At 35.5% G+C, this 17,460-nt stretch overlaps 3 protein-coding genes across 5 annotated transcripts; 1 reads left to right on the forward strand and 2 right to left on the reverse strand.

Annotated features, from left to right (window-relative positions):
• Positions 1-18: 18 nt before the first annotated feature.
• On the reverse strand, positions 19-1,600 carry tmem234 (transmembrane protein 234). 2 transcript variants are annotated; one of them, XM_043254688.1, is made up of 5 exons: positions 1,457-1,600; positions 1,053-1,204; positions 837-897; positions 594-686; positions 19-509 (listed from the first exon to the last, which is right to left on the reverse strand). In XM_043254688.1, the coding sequence occupies exons 1-5, from the start codon at positions 1,467-1,469 to the stop codon at positions 403-405; spliced, it is 426 nt and encodes a 141-aa protein (XP_043110623.1). In that variant the 5' UTR covers positions 1,470-1,600; the 3' UTR covers positions 19-402. The 2 variants fall into 2 exon arrangements, 1 of the variants encoding a protein (XP_043110623.1); XR_006252291.1 differs by lacking the exon at positions 837-897.
• Positions 1,601-2,740: 1,140 nt separating this feature from the next.
• On the forward strand, positions 2,741-7,399 carry LOC122357045 (CD276 antigen-like). Of its 2 annotated transcripts, none has more exons than XM_043256226.1 (4): positions 2,741-2,882; positions 4,936-5,283; positions 5,517-5,792; positions 7,279-7,399. In XM_043256226.1, the coding sequence occupies exons 2-4, from the start codon at positions 4,971-4,973 to the stop codon at positions 7,389-7,391; spliced, it is 702 nt and encodes a 233-aa protein (XP_043112161.1). In that variant the 5' UTR covers positions 2,741-2,882; positions 4,936-4,970; the 3' UTR covers positions 7,392-7,399. The 2 variants fall into 2 exon arrangements, with proteins under 2 accessions (XP_043112161.1, XP_043112160.1); XM_043256225.1 differs by lacking the exon at positions 2,741-2,882 and adding an exon at positions 3,772-4,003.
• Positions 7,400-11,860: 4,461 nt separating this feature from the next.
• On the reverse strand, positions 11,861-15,700 carry LOC122356084 (CD276 antigen-like). The gene is made up of 4 exons (XM_043254541.1): positions 15,483-15,700; positions 14,970-15,317; positions 14,172-14,447; positions 11,861-13,395 (listed from the first exon to the last, which is right to left on the reverse strand). Exons 1-4 carry the CDS (start codon positions 15,520-15,522, stop codon positions 13,271-13,273), a joined length of 789 nt encoding a protein of 262 aa, XP_043110476.1. The 5' UTR covers positions 15,523-15,700; the 3' UTR covers positions 11,861-13,270.
• Between the last annotated feature and the right edge of the window lie 1,760 nt (positions 15,701-17,460).

A 17,460-nucleotide genomic window follows, 5' to 3' on the forward strand; every position in this document is an offset into this window, starting at 1 on the left:
GTGATCTTACAGCATGCAGAGATTCATTTTTTTTTTTATTTCATCTGTTTAACAAAATAAGACATCTGAATGTAAAAGTTCAAAATAAATGTATTTAAACACTGGGCACCTTCACATTATTAATACAAATCCATATAAATATCAGTTAATAATACAGTTTATACAAATATATCGTATGTTTCACATTTCGCATACACTGAAAAGCTACTCTTTCCACAGTTGCATTTAAAGTGCAAAACATTTGGATTTCACCAACATGGTTCAAGTACAAATTTAAAGTCAACCATCACCTCTTAGCACAAAATCACAGCACATACTGAAAATAAAGCAGCACAGATATTGTGTCAGATGAATGTGTGTGCGAGGTGTGATCACATGGCCGGAGCAGTCCAGGGGCACATTTCAAAGATCACTTGAGTTGCGGGCTCCTGCGCCGTCTGCCTCAGAGACAGAACTCAGTACACACACGGTCACTCCACACATGATGAGTAACATCCCCAGCACAGCTCCTACACGAGCGGAGACACAGAGAGACATAGAGCCGTGCAGCTACAGAGAGAGAAAGTGATGTTACTAGTACAGATGCTACTTACTCTTTCCTCCGAACTCTTCTCCAAGCAATTTACCCATTAGTAACGTGAACAGAAATGTGAGGGAGTTCACCATGGGAACAGCCAGAGACAGATCTACAAAAGAAACAACACTTCAAAATTCAACATTAATGCTGGCTAATACGTATGTGTGCTCCCGAAGAATTAAACCTTACTTAATATTTAGATTATTTGTTTTAAGGAATGCACGGTGGTTATGCTTGAAATAGACTGAACACTTCTCACCTGTAGAAGCAAGAGTGAGGTAGAACACTAACGATCCACTTTGGTTCAACAGGAATGGGATCTATATATATATATATATATATATATATATATATATATATATATATATATATATATATATATATAAAAACAAATAGATAAAATAATTGTAATTACAAAGTCTATTTCTCACAAACACTTGTTATATATGCGCATAAAGGAATGATAAAAACACACCCTGGTATTGAGAAACAGAAATTTGACCTCAGCCAGAAACTGGAGGAGTTTGTTGTCCTTCTGTACGCCTTCAATGCCCTCCGTGCCTTTTTTCAGGAATGGGTTTGTGCCTCCCCACAAGATCGCGACCAACAACAGACAAAACACTTCACCTACAGAGAGATGACAGAAATTACATTGCATACATTTAATACAAAAATAAATCACATTTCTACGTTCTACATTAAACTATGCAGATCAGGTGTAAACACTGATTTGGACAGACACACAAGCAAAGCATCGTTTGCAGTTTTATCATCAATGACTTAAACACTGTGTGTGTGGAGGTGAAGTAAGTTTAGTTATACGTTGTACGACATTGCCAAAACCTTTCAAATAGTAATAAAAACAAACTGCAGCCTTACTTGTTGACACCATTTCTGTTCCGCAAGTAAACCACCGCGTCTTTTAACGAACAGTTTCTTCTTCCTGTTGATGTCTAACTCAGACTGATTGGTTTAGGCAACATTTCAAGCGGCTTTTGTCTATCCATAGTAGCTTTAGATCTGCAGTTCAACAGATTTTAAATTAAAAGACATTGTTGATCTGTTTTAACATCAAAATAAAATAAAATGTAAAAAAGTCTGAAATCTCAGATCACTAATTTGTTTTATTGAATCGGTGTGTTGTAATACAATGTGTTCATAAATAGCTTAATGAGAAAAGTTAGCCAGAAAACACAGCAAGTAAACTGAATAATTAACTCAAAAGACAGTCTGTCATCATTTATTTAATTACAGAGACTACATTCTAAAAACAGAGAATAAAATCATGTCCAGTTCACTTTAAAGGTGACATATTATGTCCTTTTTTACAAAGTGAAAGAAAAGTCTCTGGTGTCCCCAGAATGTGTCTGTGACGTTTTAGCACAAAATACCCTACAGATAATTTATTATATAATTTTAAAAATGCACTGGATAAATGTGAACACTGAATGCACTGTAGCCTATTTAGTAAGCATATTTTGGAGTCATCATGATTTCAAACAACGAATAGCATAATAAAATACTTTTATCAAGAATTAAACAAAACATTATAACATTAGAAACAACAATGCTCACAGCCATATACTTTCACGTAATTTTCACACCTCCAAACTTTATGGAAACTAGAAAATTCTTAAGGAACCATTTAAAGAAGTCTTACCACATCTGACAAGGTCATTTAAAGACTGTTTAAAAAATATGCTGAAGTGAAAGTAAGCATTTAAAAAAAAAAAAAAGAGGTATGTATAGCTACAGAAGTCTATCAACGAAGATAAAATATTTATCAATATCGAGTTTTAGAAGACAGGTCAAATAAAATGTAAAGCTTCAACTGTCTGATAGATTGCTTCTGAAATTGCAAACTAACAAAATTATTGTCTAATAATAAATCTATTCACAGATAACTGTGATAACTTTTTCAATCATTCAATCTTATTAAAGACCTATATAAATAATATGAATGAAAAAAACAAGACAGTGAATACAGTGAAGTTTTAATCATTTTTGTTGTTTATAATTTATGTAAATATATTTGGTGACTTTCATAATTTAGAATTCTTTGTTAATTAGGTGTACTTTTATGCTCTATTTTGTCTATTGTATGTAATGGGACTTTCATTTTGACATCTCGTTCTGGCGCATTTGCGCAGGTGCCAGCACGGGTGCGAGGTTTTTTCTTTTCCGCTAGCTAGAGGAAGACGTATGTGACGTGTATACTCTGTTAGAAGTTTGCTCTCGTCGAAAGGTCTTGAACATTTACTAAGATTTAAAGACTTTTTCTTTCTCACAGCATGCAGCCAACGAGGTATTTAGTTTGTTTAGGTTATTAATACTTGTCTGTTCTATCTGTCTAAAATGTTAGTATGTTTGTTGTACCCACTTTTACGTTGTGTGAAACTCATACAATGTCTTTATTTTATTGTAAATACTTGCTTTTTTTCTGCTTGTGTCTGTGTGTTACACACAAAGTTGTTGTAAAGTTGACTATGACGTCACCAGGACTTAGTCAAGACCATGCGTGAAGTCGTGCTCATCTAGTTGCGCTTGAATGAGTAACAGCAGAGTTGGCAGGAAATAAAGTTGTTTTGTTCATAAAACGTGTTTCCTCAAACTATAATACAACTGGTTTTACCACATACTAGAGCCCTTTGGCGATGGGCTTATAGCATACCACAAAGTAGAGACCTGCAATCCCGCGGGAGTACCGCGGGTCTCGCGGGACCCGACGCAACCCAGTGCGGCGCGGGACGAAATTTGATATGTGAACGCGGGTGCGGGCGGTAAGGTCCTCGTGTGTGTACTCCCGCAAAATGGAAATATCTTAAAATTAAATTGTTAAAAAGAAATGAAATATTATTTATCTGCTGCACAAAAGCAACAAGAACAACTCAAAATAACGTAAATTCTCACGTGGTTCTTGCGAGGAACAAAGACCATAGACCCACACCGAGGCAAAATGTCTGAAGAGCATGACACAGGTGGAGCGCTTAGTGCTACAGATATTAGTTCATTATTAAAGAAAGGAACATACAGAACTACAAAGGGAAATCCGATATTTGGAAATGTTTTTCTATAGTTTGTGACGGTATGGAAAGCACCTTCCCTTTGCGAGCTGCGACAAATGCAGCAAAATACTCGCATACAGCAGCCACAAGTCTGGAGCTTCAGGTCTGAAGCGTCATGTGTGCAGTTTTAATGTTTACATGCGGGCGGGAGCGGGACAAACTTGAATATTGCGGGTGGGAGCGGAAAAAAATAATCTATATTGTTGCGGGAGCGGGACTGAAAAATCTGTCCCACGCAGGTCTCTACCACAAAGACATCAAGAAGACAACTACATCGCGTTGCAGTTAAAAAAAACTTCTCAATTCATGGGTTTAAATCTCAAAGGCGTTTATTTGTGTTGCTCCTGGATTATCAGTGTCAGTAAGTCAAACGATCTTTATAATAGGAGCTCTTGATTTTAGATAAAACACTTTTTTGGCTGCATTTTAGGTGTTTTATGTCTAAATGGGTCACGTATGTCTTTCATCGCCACGTGTCCTTTTGTTTCGTCAGTCTAGGGCTTTTGTTTCATTGTCTGTTGACCAAATAAACTTGGATATCTTATGAGTAATTCTAATACGTTTTATTTTGTATTTTTTTTTATTAGGCTACAGTTTTTCTTAAATTATGTCCATTACTTGGTGTTTAATTTTTACAACTGTTATTAGACTTGTTGAATTCTGTAGTCGGTGTTGTCACTGTCTGGCTTGAATATTATCTTTATAATATCTTTATATTAACAAACATCTTTTTATATTACAACATTATTAGTGTTTTAAGATTTTAAGTTAAAGGTACTGTTAACCTGATATTACTTCACATTGTTAAAAAAAAAGCAGTGGTTTTATTCATATGTAGAGTATAATTATAGATACAATGTTTGATTTTTTTTTTTTTTTTTTTACATTTGTTGTAAAACCTCAAAGAAATAAACATTAAATAAATATAAAGATAAGTTAAACCTTATCTGATGCCCCATTAAAATAGATTAGTAGCCTGTTTTGTGATTATCAGCTTGATGAATATTGTTAAACATGTTGCATACAAACTGCTTAAATAGGCTACTTTCGAAATAATTGAATTGTTTGTTCTCATTTTTACATTGTTGAATGTATTAAACTTAAAAAAAAAATTCAAAGAAGCAGTATTTGTACGTAGGAGATTTTGTGATTTAAAAAAAAATAGATTTTCATCAATTTAGAGGTAGAAAATGAATTTTTAAAAATCATATGGACAAGAAGATAAGATTTTTCAATATTCTGAAACCACAAATCATTAACATCCATTAAACTACCTAAATGCTTTATTTCTAGCCTCTTTTTTGGTAAGTGTTCCTGAAAGGCGTTTGATGGCAATCCGAGGTCATCCGGCTGTACTGGGCTGTGAGTTCACATCTGATTCTGACCTGTCCAGTTTGGTGGTTACCTGGCAACGTCAGGAGGACTCACAGGTCGTCCACAGTTTCTATTATCAACAGGACAAATTGGACCGACAGAGTCCCGAATATAGCAATCGAACCTCATTATATATTTCAGAGCTTGGCAAAGGAAATGCCTCTCTTAGAATATATCCAGTTCTACCAAAGGATGCAGGCCAGTATCTGTGTCAGGTGAGCAATTTTAAAGGGACAGGAAAAGGACTGATAGAATTGGACTATGGAGGTATGTTATAAAATTTAAAACTTTTTTTTAAATATTATTGTAGCTTGAACAAGGACATAGTTGAACTTGAAGTGTTTGGAACTTAATTTATAATATATAGGCCTATTTTCCATACAAATATCTGTGGATGTCTCACAAACACAGACAGTTTATTCAGTGTTGTGTAAAATTCCTTGTTATTGCATGTTATTTGCTGTATTTACTTTGTGTGTGTGTCTCTGTGTGTTTTTCAGCTCTTTATTCAGAGCCCAGGTTGGGAATTCATGTGAACTCCACCGTTGTGACACTGCAGTTTGAGACTGAGGGTTTCCCCAAACCTGAGGTGATCTGGCTGGGGGAACAAAACCAGAGCCTCAGCTATCACCTGGACATCCAAGACCAGACAGAAGATGGCCTTTTTTACATAAAAAGCAGTTATGAGGCACAAAAGCCAGTGATTAATGTCACATTTACACTAAAGAACCACCTTCTGAACCAGAACCTGCAGAGATCGGTGTTCCTCAGCTATGGTAAAGACCTTCTTTCACTCTGAACTAAGCTGTCAAGAGGCTTTCACTATGGAACGGGATCCGCAATGTAAAATTGTGAGAAAAAATTTAATCTATGAACCGTGAAAATGGAAGTATAAAAGCCATTGTAAGCATGGTTTGCCTATAATAGATGTATGCTGCATAGAATTAAATGTTCAAAGCATGTGAAAATGATACTGAATAGGTTCTATATTCCTGAATGGATTTTAACATATACAATTACTTAAAAAAAAAAAAATAGACAATAGTAATATAAACACAATATCACAAAATTTTCCCAAACATGTCAGGGACTTCACATTCTGAATACAATTCTGCAAAGTTCTCTGCAAGCACAGATTCTGCGTGTCTGTGCATAAGGACGTGCTTCTAATCAAAAGCTTAATAGTTAATGCATGGAAACGGAAGAAAAATAACTAAATAACCTTTTAACCAGTTTTGCTGGATAATTTTTCCTCATACCACATTACAACTCAAACAGAAATGCAGGCTTATAGGGTTACAGTTACAAAAGAAGATAAAGTACCTGGTGACATTAAAAAAAAAAAAAAACGTAGATCTGTTGGCCTAATCATTGTCTTATAAAGACAACCGTACTGTGAGGTGATGAACTGACAGGTTGTTTTTTTAGGTTTTTTTTAACCCATTTCTTCCCTTATTAAAGGTAAAAGGGGGGAAAAACCCAGTCATTCATTAATTAAAACCTACATTTTCCAAATCTTTTAAAAATATTCCTTCATGATGACTTATAACAGGGTTTATGAAATGTTGAAGAAGACTGTTTAGTGTAACAGCAAGAGACTTTTAATGATATTAAGAGGGTTATAAATGCTTTAATATAGAGCAGCAATTAAATTTTCCAAACCTTTGTAGCACATCACAATAAAGGTGTTTTTACATGACGATAATCTTAGAAGTTATTTGCTATTTATGTTAAAATGATTGCTGCAGTGAAAAATCAGGTGTATGAGACAAATACTAAAAAGTTCTCAGGACAACTCAACCCAGATGTACCCCGTCGATGTGAGCAATAAAGAGACCCTTGAAAGGCACAGCAACACCACTTCAAAATAGCCCAGACATTTTTAAATAAAAAAATATGCATATGTGCATGCATTCAGATTTTATTCCCTATTGACTAAAACAATTCCTCTATCTGCCTGTTCATTTGAAATGCACTGATCTAACAGGTCACACAAAACCTACAAAAAGCAAATTTAACACATGAGATGCACTATCTTTTATGTGTTCATGCTTGATACTGCAACTGGAATTTCTATACGGTATATATAGAATATGGTCTAAAAAAAAAAACTGATTTTACTGTTGCACTGTATACATCAGTTTTGTATTTTTATCAAAATTTTAGTTCATTCACAAAAAAAAGCTTTGTAGGGTTGTAATTTCCTCCAAATATAGTTTTTTGATGCTTTGATGTACTAATGCACTTTTTTTTTTTCCTCAGATGAGGATGGAGATGGCCACACTGCGATCATTATTCTCTCAGTACTGATTGTCATTCTTTTTGCTGTTGTGATCTTTGTACTATTAAGAAAACAAATAAAATCCTACCTATGATCCTCCAATCACTTGTCATTACTATGGTCCTTTCTGGCATGTTGATCCAAAATAAAACTTCTTGCATTGTTTAGGGCAAACCTCTGACTCAAATGTACATCTTTCATCTGAAAAGCATCAGAAAAGCAAAAAATACTTTTATTCATTTTGTTACCCTAAAAATTCCTTAAATGCACACAAATATTATTTGCTGTACAGGATATATTATGAATAAGCAGTGTGCTATATTGTATAATAATTTATCAAAGCGTTTGCTTTATCACCACAGTCCCGTCCCTTCTTATCGTTGTACATGACAAGAGTCTAGAGAACAGAGAATTATGTGCCGTTTCCTGGTAATAGTTTAAACACAGATGGCGGCAGGACAAATCTTGAACAGTAAATGGCTGATACTGTGATTCCTACAATAATCTAGGAATGTCATTACGCCATTGACAAATAACCAAAGTGCAATGGTTAGTATGTGGGCAGTTATGATTGGCTTAGAGGAATGAATGGCGTAACCAATGATTGTTTAAGACCTCGCTTGATAGACCAACGTTAAATGCTCAGTATTTGTATTAACCATGAACAAACATGAAAATATGCACATGTTAAGTGTAAAACGGGGGTGCCCGACCCTGCTCCTGCTTTTCATTTTTAAGCAATCCTGAAGACTTTAATTATTCGCTTCAGGTATGTTTGATGACCAGGAGCAGGATTGGGCACTGGTGTAATTTTTTATATTAAGGTACAGGGTTGGGACAATGAAACTGAAACGCTTGGTTTTAGACCACAATAATACATTCGTCTTGGAAATGACAGATACAAGTCCTGCACAGTGGCCAGAGGGATTTTGAGTCATTCTTCTTGCTGAATAGTGGGCACTTTCATGTTCAATAAACCGCTCTTGTCACCAGTCTTGCTGTGTGTATTGGTGCATTATCGTCTTGATACATGCACCGCCTTCAGGATACAAATGTTTGAATCATTGGGTGCACTTGGTCCTCCAGAATGGTTCAATAGTCCTTGGCAGTGAGTTGCCCATCTAGCACTAATATTGGGAATAGTGGATGCCATGATATTGCAGCCCAAATCATCACTGATCCACCACCATGCTTCATTCTGGGAATGAAACAGTCTTGGTGATACAATTCTTTGGGGCTTCTCCACACCGTAACTCTCTCGTATGTAGGAAAGACAGTGAAGGTGGATTCATCAGAGAGCAATACATGTTTCACATTGTCCACAGCCCATTGTTGCTGCTGCCACCATTGAAATCAATGTTTCTTTAAATGGTGCCTTTGGTTAGGCCTAAATCTAAACTTTGCAGGCCTGTGGCCTTCCGAGAATTGGGTTTGACACCCCTGGTATAGAGTATGGAGGTAGTCTGAGTTTACAGCCATTTTTATCTGTTTAAAATGTAACGCACAATGTGTGCCGTTTACACTAGTTAACTGTTAGAAATGTATGCTAATTAATCATCTACAACTCCACTAATGAACAATGTTTGTAGATGGTATCTAGGTGCCCAATCCTGTTTGTGGCAATCGACGGTCCTGTAAAGTTCAGCTCCAAACACACTCCTGATCTAGGCTACTGAGGCTGGTGTCCATGTTTAAAAACAGCTCACTCGACTGCAGTCTTGGAGAGAGTCTAAACATAGACAATAATATGGTCTGTTTCAAATTAAAGGAGTAGATTGGCAAAGTAGCCAAAAATAATCCCAATCATTTATAGCCACGTACATTTCTTCAAAAGAAATCATTATGGTTAGAATGAAATGATAGAAATGGAGACGAGAGAAGGCGGCTGCAGTATATAATTTCAGTTCTGTTGCTTTGAATTTGAATAAAAGTATGATGAACAACACACTCAAAGTGCTTGCTATTTAATTCCATACAAAATGTGTATTTATTGTCCATTTCTACTTACTAGCCTACATTTTTTATATAGAAATGTTACAACAATTAGGCAGACGTAACTCTTGACACTTTTTTTAACTGGCATGCTTGTTGTGGTGAATCTGTGCAGATTTCAAGCAACCCTATTATTTCAGTTCTGTTGCTTTTATATGAATAAAATGTGATAAACATTGTGATACACATTTAAAGTGATTTATATTTATATAGGAGGCTTAACAGCAAATCTCTTAACTCCACTGGAAGCCGGTTATACGTGAACCATGAAGGTAAATTTGCGGGCATATTAGGCACATTAAAAACACAAAAAAAAAATTAGCTGGTTAGGCTGTCTAATAAGCAGATTATTAGACAGCCTAACCAGCTCATTTTTTTTTTTTTTTGCATCACTTATAGGTCTTAAACCTTTAAAATAGAGTTCAGGGAGATTGTAACCACAATCAGCTTATAAACATGATTTTGGGTTAATGTTGCTACACAACAGTATATGATAGCAATATAAAGTATAATCCCAAATATAAAAGAAAAAAAGAAAAAAAAGAAGTACACTTTCATAATCTAATTATAGTGCTCTATTTTCGCACACTAATTTTGTATTTAATATGCTAAAAATGATTCTTTAGCACTTCTTAAGATACACTTAAGATAATCTAAGTGTTCTTAACTCTGCTATTTTGAGACACCATGAATATGAACTAAAATGGGGTTTTAACGTATTATCTTTGTTTTTAAAAATGTATTTAGCTACCCTTTTGTAGCACACTTGAGTGTATTGTATGAAAGATAGTTTCAAGTGTGCTACAAGTGTACATTTTACATTTTTAAAAACAACGATGGTATGTTAAGTGCATTTTAGTCTGTATTCATGGTGTCTCAAAATAGCACAGTTAAGTACACTTAGAAGATCTTAAGTTTATTTTAAGAAGTACTAAAGAATCATTTTTAGTATATTAAATACAAACTTAGTGTGTGAAAATAGAGCACTTTTAAGTACATTATATGGCGTTCCAAAGGGTTCTGTAATTTGACGCTGCTATGAGATGTGCTGATCGTCACGTACCTTGCCGTGAGCAGAAGCTGTGACCAGTGTCATATGATAAAAGATCTGAAAAGCTGCACGAGAACCTACATGACTCTGTGCCTGTTATCAAGAAAAATAAGAAAAAAATGTATATGCTGACGTGGTGCTGGTAGCGGAGAGCTGAGGTTTACTAAGGAAAACAAATTCACTGTGACAGGCTGAGGGAGATCATGATGTCCTCCCTTCAGAAACTGGGCCAAATGGAAGGTTTCCAAAATATTGAAGCGCACCTGGAACCTGGAGAAGCACCATGTGTCTAACATCTAGCAGCTACATGATATCATATAGAGTAGGATGCCAACAACAAACTGTAACTCTGGAATGCCATGCCCTGGAGGATTAAGGCAATGCTAAATAACAATGGTGCAATTTTGACATGTTCACTTAGGATGTACTCATTTGTGTTGCCAGTTATTTGGACAATAATAGCTATATGTTGAGTTATTTTTAGAGGACAGTAAATTTGTACTTCTATACAAGCTGCACATTGACTACTCTAACATATATAGCAGTTTCATTCATGCAGTATTGTTGCTTAAGGAGATAGACTAAAATGGTTGCTGAAAGAGGGGCACACTTACTTTTGTGAGATATACTGTAAATGAAATTGATGGTGACTTCTATGTTAACTGGTTCTATATTAATCTTCTTTACACAAACATGTAGCCTACTTGAATATCAGCAACTCTGCATAGTCAAATGCCTGAGTTATACATTACCCAATACAGTAACCTCAGACTGAACTCACTGTCTGAACTTGTGTGTGTTTCTCAGCCATTTATTCACACCCAAGGATCGTCATTCAAATGAACTCCACTGTGACAGTTCAGTTGGAGACATGTTTTTCAAACCTCTGCATGATTAGACAGAAGATTATCTTTTATTATATAAAGAGGAGCTGTAAGGCCCAGAAGCCAATGGTCAATACACTAAAGAACCACATCCTAAAACAGAACCTTCAGAGACTGGTCTTCCTCAGCTATTATAAACCCCTTCTTTGACTCTAAACTACATTCATGGAAGCTATTCAGTACAGAATGGGGTGAGTGGTGACATTCAAACTAAAACCTTTGAATAGTGAAAATAGTGAAAGGTCAAAGCAGCTATGAAAACATTTATTGTCCAAAATAAATGCATGCTGTATACAATAATATATTCAAAATATGTAAAGGATTTAAACTTGGTAAAATTAGCTTAAAACAGTTGCAAGTATTACCAAATTACTCAAACATCTGAGGGGTTTGTGCATTCACATGAATCCTGCTGAATTTGCTGAAGGCACACTGCGCATGAGGTCACTGTCTGTTATAGAAATAACAGTCTCTTATCTATCATAGGAAAAGAATGAAACAGCCTTTTATAAAAAAATGTTTTGACTGGTTAATTCAGCCTTATACCACACTTCCAGTAATGTAAAAAAAACAACAACTAAAACCCAGTTTCTTGTTTTTTAACAAAGACTTGTAAAGATGAAACTGAAGGCCATAGTCATTTAACACAAGCTTTATTTGATTAATAACCAACTATGTGAAATTATTTCTACAGTACATGTTGCATTAAAACATAATTGATGCATAAGCTAACAGAAGCTGGGTTGTAAACTATTCTAAACGCAGAGTGTGGGGGAAAAAATAGTCGTCAGCATCAGGTTATTCTGAATGGTGTTTGAAGCAAGTCATTCGAGTTACAATGTGTCACTAATCTGACAGCAGAGATTATATTTACTAAAAAAAATTTTTTTCCCCTGGTCCTCTAGTTTTTACTGTCTTTGTAAGAATGGACTGATTAAACAATTCATATTTGGATGTATCTACCACCGTGTGAACAGTTTCCACTGAACTTGATATTCAGGTGTAATCAGCACTGATGCTTTGGGTGACTACACCTTTTCAAAACCCAAGTTCACTGTAGCTTTTTTTTACAGTGAATTACTGAATTTCCAACATGTCCCTGCAGAGTCTACAATGTTTATTATTATACCTAAGGTATTATGAATCATTCCTTAAATACAGCGCTTTAAGCTCAACGTAGCTAGTGTTAAATCAAATCTTTTTTCAGATAAAGATGGAAACATTAGAGAGAAGTACAGCAATGAATCTGATGACAATATGATTCAATTCCTGTGTGTTTATGACTCTTTTAAATACAAATACTATCTGAGCTGCCTGGAAGAGCAACATAAAGTCCAGACCATAACCTTATGCATATACATTATGGTCTATAATCCACCTTGATGATAAATTGTTTCAACATTGCAGTCCCCTCCCTATATTTATTGCAAAACAATGTAACAGAAGAATTAGGCACATTTCTGAAAATGTTTACAGACAGAGTGCAAATCCTAGAATGTGTGTAATTATATTTGATCTGGATTTGTTATGTATTCATGGCTTGTATCCAGTACAAATTAAATATATGCAGATGTTCAGTGTATTACTTGTGTAATTTTGATCTAGTACAGGATCATTTTTTGCCGTAGTTAAAATATGAAATATTTATTGACAATTAAAAGTGTGAGAATAAACATCCATGGTGGCATTTGTGAGTGTGTAAAACGAATTCCACATACAATATAAAAAATTGCATATTTATGTCAGTTATAAAACTGCAAAAATGGTCAAATAAATAAGCTGTAAAAAGATTAAGAAATGCACATCCATATGACTACCACTTACGGTCACTGAGGTTTGTTGACGCCACTGTAAATTATTTAGAAATACATACTTGCATAACATCTGTGCGTTTTGAAATTATTTTATACGCACAAAAACAATTTAATGAATGTGTGCTCCGTTTGCATTTCATTAACAATGCCACTAATGTTTAGCACAAGTCGAAACATGCATGCAGACCTTTTGGGAGTGGCTGCATCTCCAATCATTGACTGTCATGGTTCATCACAGGGAAGATCTCTGCTTGTTTTGCTGCTTCACTGCTAACCAAGTGATGCCAATAATCAGAATAATGCATATCACTGAGAGGACAGCAAGCACTATGGTCATATGGTCTGTGGTCTCTTCATCTGAAACAGAAAAAGAGTTGAGTTGGCATTTGTTTGATAGTGTCAAATCAACTGTTAATTCCAGATCCAAATATAAATCAAGCATTTGTGTTCACTGTCTTATCCTTGAGCTGAGTGTTTACTACGAGTGTTGCACTTTTGAGACTTTTCTAAAATCCTGACTGTCTATTTGGATCTGTTATCCAATAATCTGTTTTGCACTGGCTATTTGGCTGTGACTCATAAACAACTGATAGACTACCTTGCTGAAATTAGAGTGCTGATACAGCGATACATCTGATTCTTGTGTATGTCTGGGTAAGACAAACAATCTAAAAACAGTCATTCCCAATTTAACAGCTTTGAATAGTTAGTAATTACCTTCTGGTTTTGAAAAGGGTGTAATCAAAATAAATAATGAAGAGACTTATGATGAAACTGCACCGCAAAGTAACACCCTAAACTTGTTAATTCTCGAATACATTTAATGCATGTTTATGTTCTTCTATGCTATGAAAAAGTGTACAAATATGTGCTTCCATGACTATCAATCACATCAGCATTTCATAACAGGAAAAAAATGTATCAACTAACTCATTGTCTTAACTTTACATAATTATTTGTTGTCAGACGAGTTTAAAATCCTAAATAGAGCAGACAAAGGAGCTCTTTGTTATATGGCAAGAAAATTATGGCAACAAATCACTTGCAACAAGTCATACATAATGTAATGAATGGCATGCCTCTAACTGCCAGTTTCTCAGACACCATTTGCAAACAGTTATAGAGGTCTTTACCATAGCTGAGGAATACTGCTCTCTGCAGATTCTGGTTCAGGAGGTGGTTCTTTAGTGTAAATGTGATATTAACCACTGGCTTCTGGGCCTCACAGATGCTCTTTATGAAATAAAGTCCATCTTCTGTCTGGCTGTGGATCTCCTGGTGATAGCTGATGTTCTGATCGTGTTCTCCCCGCCAGATCACCTCAGGTTTGGGGAACCCTTCTGTCTCAAACTGAACTTTCAATGCAGAGGAGTTTACATGGATGCTTAACCTGGGCTCAGAGTAAGGAGCTGAGAAAGACGCACATAATCAGCTGCATTACATTTGAAAAAATTACTTCTATGTAAACTGCATATTAATTGACATGATCAATAAAATAAAGTATACACTAAAGCATCGCTAGAAAATTTGAACTTCACAGGAAATCAAAATGTAAAACATTTAAAACGTGACTATGAGAAAGCTGAACTATAATATATTGTACATCCACAGCAAAACCACAGTTGGCATATTTTTCTAATTTCGTAGGATACCTAATAGCCAAATAAAAATATACCTAAAGATGAAATGAAAAAGGAAGATGAAAGTTTACAATTACAATTAGTTTAAAATTGCCTTTATTTGTGTCAAAATGCACTGTGCGTTTCTGATTCAACAATCTGTCCCAGGTGTATGCTTTTGAATCACAAACGTAATTACTTGAACTAGCTGCTGTACATTTCATACATTTATAATTACATATATTGTTGTGACTGAAAATGAAGCTTGGCGCTTCTGGAAAACGAAAACACGACAGTTTATCAAATGCTTACCCCCATAAGTCACTTGCATCAAGGCTCTTCCTGTTCCCTTTGTATTGCTCACTACGCACATGTACATTCCTGCATCTTTGAGTCTAACTGCTGCGAGTCTTAAAGATGCATTTCCTTCATGAAGCTTTGAAATAAACAATGAGGTCCGATTATGGTATTCTGGACTCTGCCTGTCTAATTGGTCCTGTTGATAATAGAAACTGTGGACAACCCTTGTATCCTCCTGTCGTTGCCAGGTAACAACCAAGTTGAAGAGGTTTGGATCAGGAGTGAACTCACAGACCAGTACAGCTGGATGACCTCGGATTGCCTGCAGATGTTTGTTTGGGGCAATAACCTCAAATGAGTCTGGAAAGAGATATCAAGAAAAATTTGTTGCTTGAAGAAACACCCCTGAGCACATTTTAAGGGGTATGAAGTCAAGTCATATTTATAAAAAAAAAGAAAAAAAAAAAAAAGAAGCTGACATAAAATAAAGCTTTTCGATTTATTTTCGTTAAATGTAAACCTTACCCACAAGAACATCCACGACGCACAAAAGAAGCCAAAACATTGTCGCTTGAAGTTCCGTAACATGGTCTGAATAACGAAGCAGTTCAGTGCAGCGCTGATAACGCCAGTCAGATATAAAACTTATTCATCAATCTTCTTTAGTCTCATTTTAAAAACTAAAGTGCACGCACAGTATCTCTGTGCTCCGACTGCAGCATATATTGTACGGCTTCTATTTCAAGTGCCAACACATCAATCCACGCCCACAAGTTACCTCATGAGTTAAACACGAGCAGTATGAGTAGGCTTAGGTTTTGAGTTCAGCCATTAATTACAAGGGCAAAAACAGCGCTACTGAGATGAATTAGTCCCAAGCTTAAGTCTTAAGATAAATTCATTTTATATACATTTTACGCGAATTATAAAGAGACTTATAATAACTGACAATTACTTAGATACTTCGTACTCCAACAATTAAGAGATTTAAAGACACCTCTACAACACAGTAGTCTAATGCAAACTTGCACGTTTGCTTTAATTAACGTGTAGCCTATTTATTCATTTAGTAGACACTTTTATCCAAAGCTAGTCTATATATGCACGCGCACATTAATCGAATTATTAATAACATTCATATCTTAATTTATAATTCGTTTTTCTCTGCAATTTTTTTTAATTACTGATATTTTAGAAAATACTACACATGTAATTTTTGTAAGGTTGTGATCAGAGCATGTCCTCACACCGAGAGAGAAAAAAAGTGATTAATCTTTCGTGTCGTGGGCTACTTTTATCTGCGATTTTCTCATTTTTGAGTAACTGTTGGTTTTAAAAGAACATTGGCATTTGTTATATTGTGCTCTAGTGTATTAAGGACGCCAGCAGTCATATTACACAGTAATGCAGGGCCGGTGTCCGGCTGAGTTCAGCTCCAACTTGCCTAAACACACCTGCATGGAAGTTTCTAGCTTGATTGGCTGCTTCAGGTGTGTTTAATTATGATTGGAGGTAAACTCTGCAGTTATTTGTGCGTTTACTTTCAGTTTGTTACAGGTAGCAAACAGCGCCCCCAAGTAGACCGACAATGCAAGATCTAGGACAAAGAGGCTGTTGCTGAAAGGTTATCTACACACTCTCTGGATCAGTCAAATGAAGAATGTGCTTTATTTATTTTGGTTAACCTACACCTCTTCAAGTTAGGCTGCTTGCTTAATAGTAAACAATTAATTAAATAATTAACCAGCTGCGATTTGGACCGATTATAATGGTTATTCAATAGTTTTTGTGACAGTTAATCACTACCAGAAACTGTCTGGTTAACAGCATTCGTTACATTATTTACTGCATTATTTGTTCAGGCCTACTACTAAACACCCCCCCAAAACAGGTATGATCAATAAAAATACCACACGTATCTATTTCATAGATTGACTGAAAATTAACCTGGGACCTGAAACCTACTGTCTTTGGCAGGTAACAACCAAGTTGGAGAGGTCCAGTACAGCTGGATGACCTCTGATTTTTATTGGCGACAGTCACCTCAAATTAGGCTGGAAAAATTTTTTTTTTTTGCTTGATAAAATCTGCACATATCTATTTACAGCCTTGATAATGGTGGTGTAATGGTGGCGTCTCTTCCCACATTACAGCTATACTATGTGGTGTGTGCCAAAAGTAAACAACCCAGCCCTACCCACACTTACAAGATAAATGATCCTACCTGGTAATCAAAGTTTGAAAAGCCTTTCTGAGTAGTGTTGGAAACTCTTTTAGTTTCTTTTTAAGAAGAGACCAGGAGATTCTTGGTAAAGCAGGAGTTCGTCTTTATTTCGTTGCTGTAGTCATCTGCAAGAAGTCTTTAAGAAAATCGTCAAGCAATCTCGAAGAAAATCTTCAAGTAAACTCCAAGAAAAAAAAATCTAACTAAAACCTAGCACAGTGAAGTTTATATGTTTCGAGGGGGAGGAGTACATAGAGGTGGAGACCAGTAAAACAAAAG

Source organism: Puntigrus tetrazona, chromosome 13 (genome assembly GCF_018831695.1).
Source record: "Puntigrus tetrazona isolate hp1 chromosome 13, ASM1883169v1, whole genome shotgun sequence".
Lineage (NCBI taxonomy): Eukaryota > Metazoa > Chordata > Actinopteri > Cypriniformes > Cyprinidae > Puntigrus > Puntigrus tetrazona.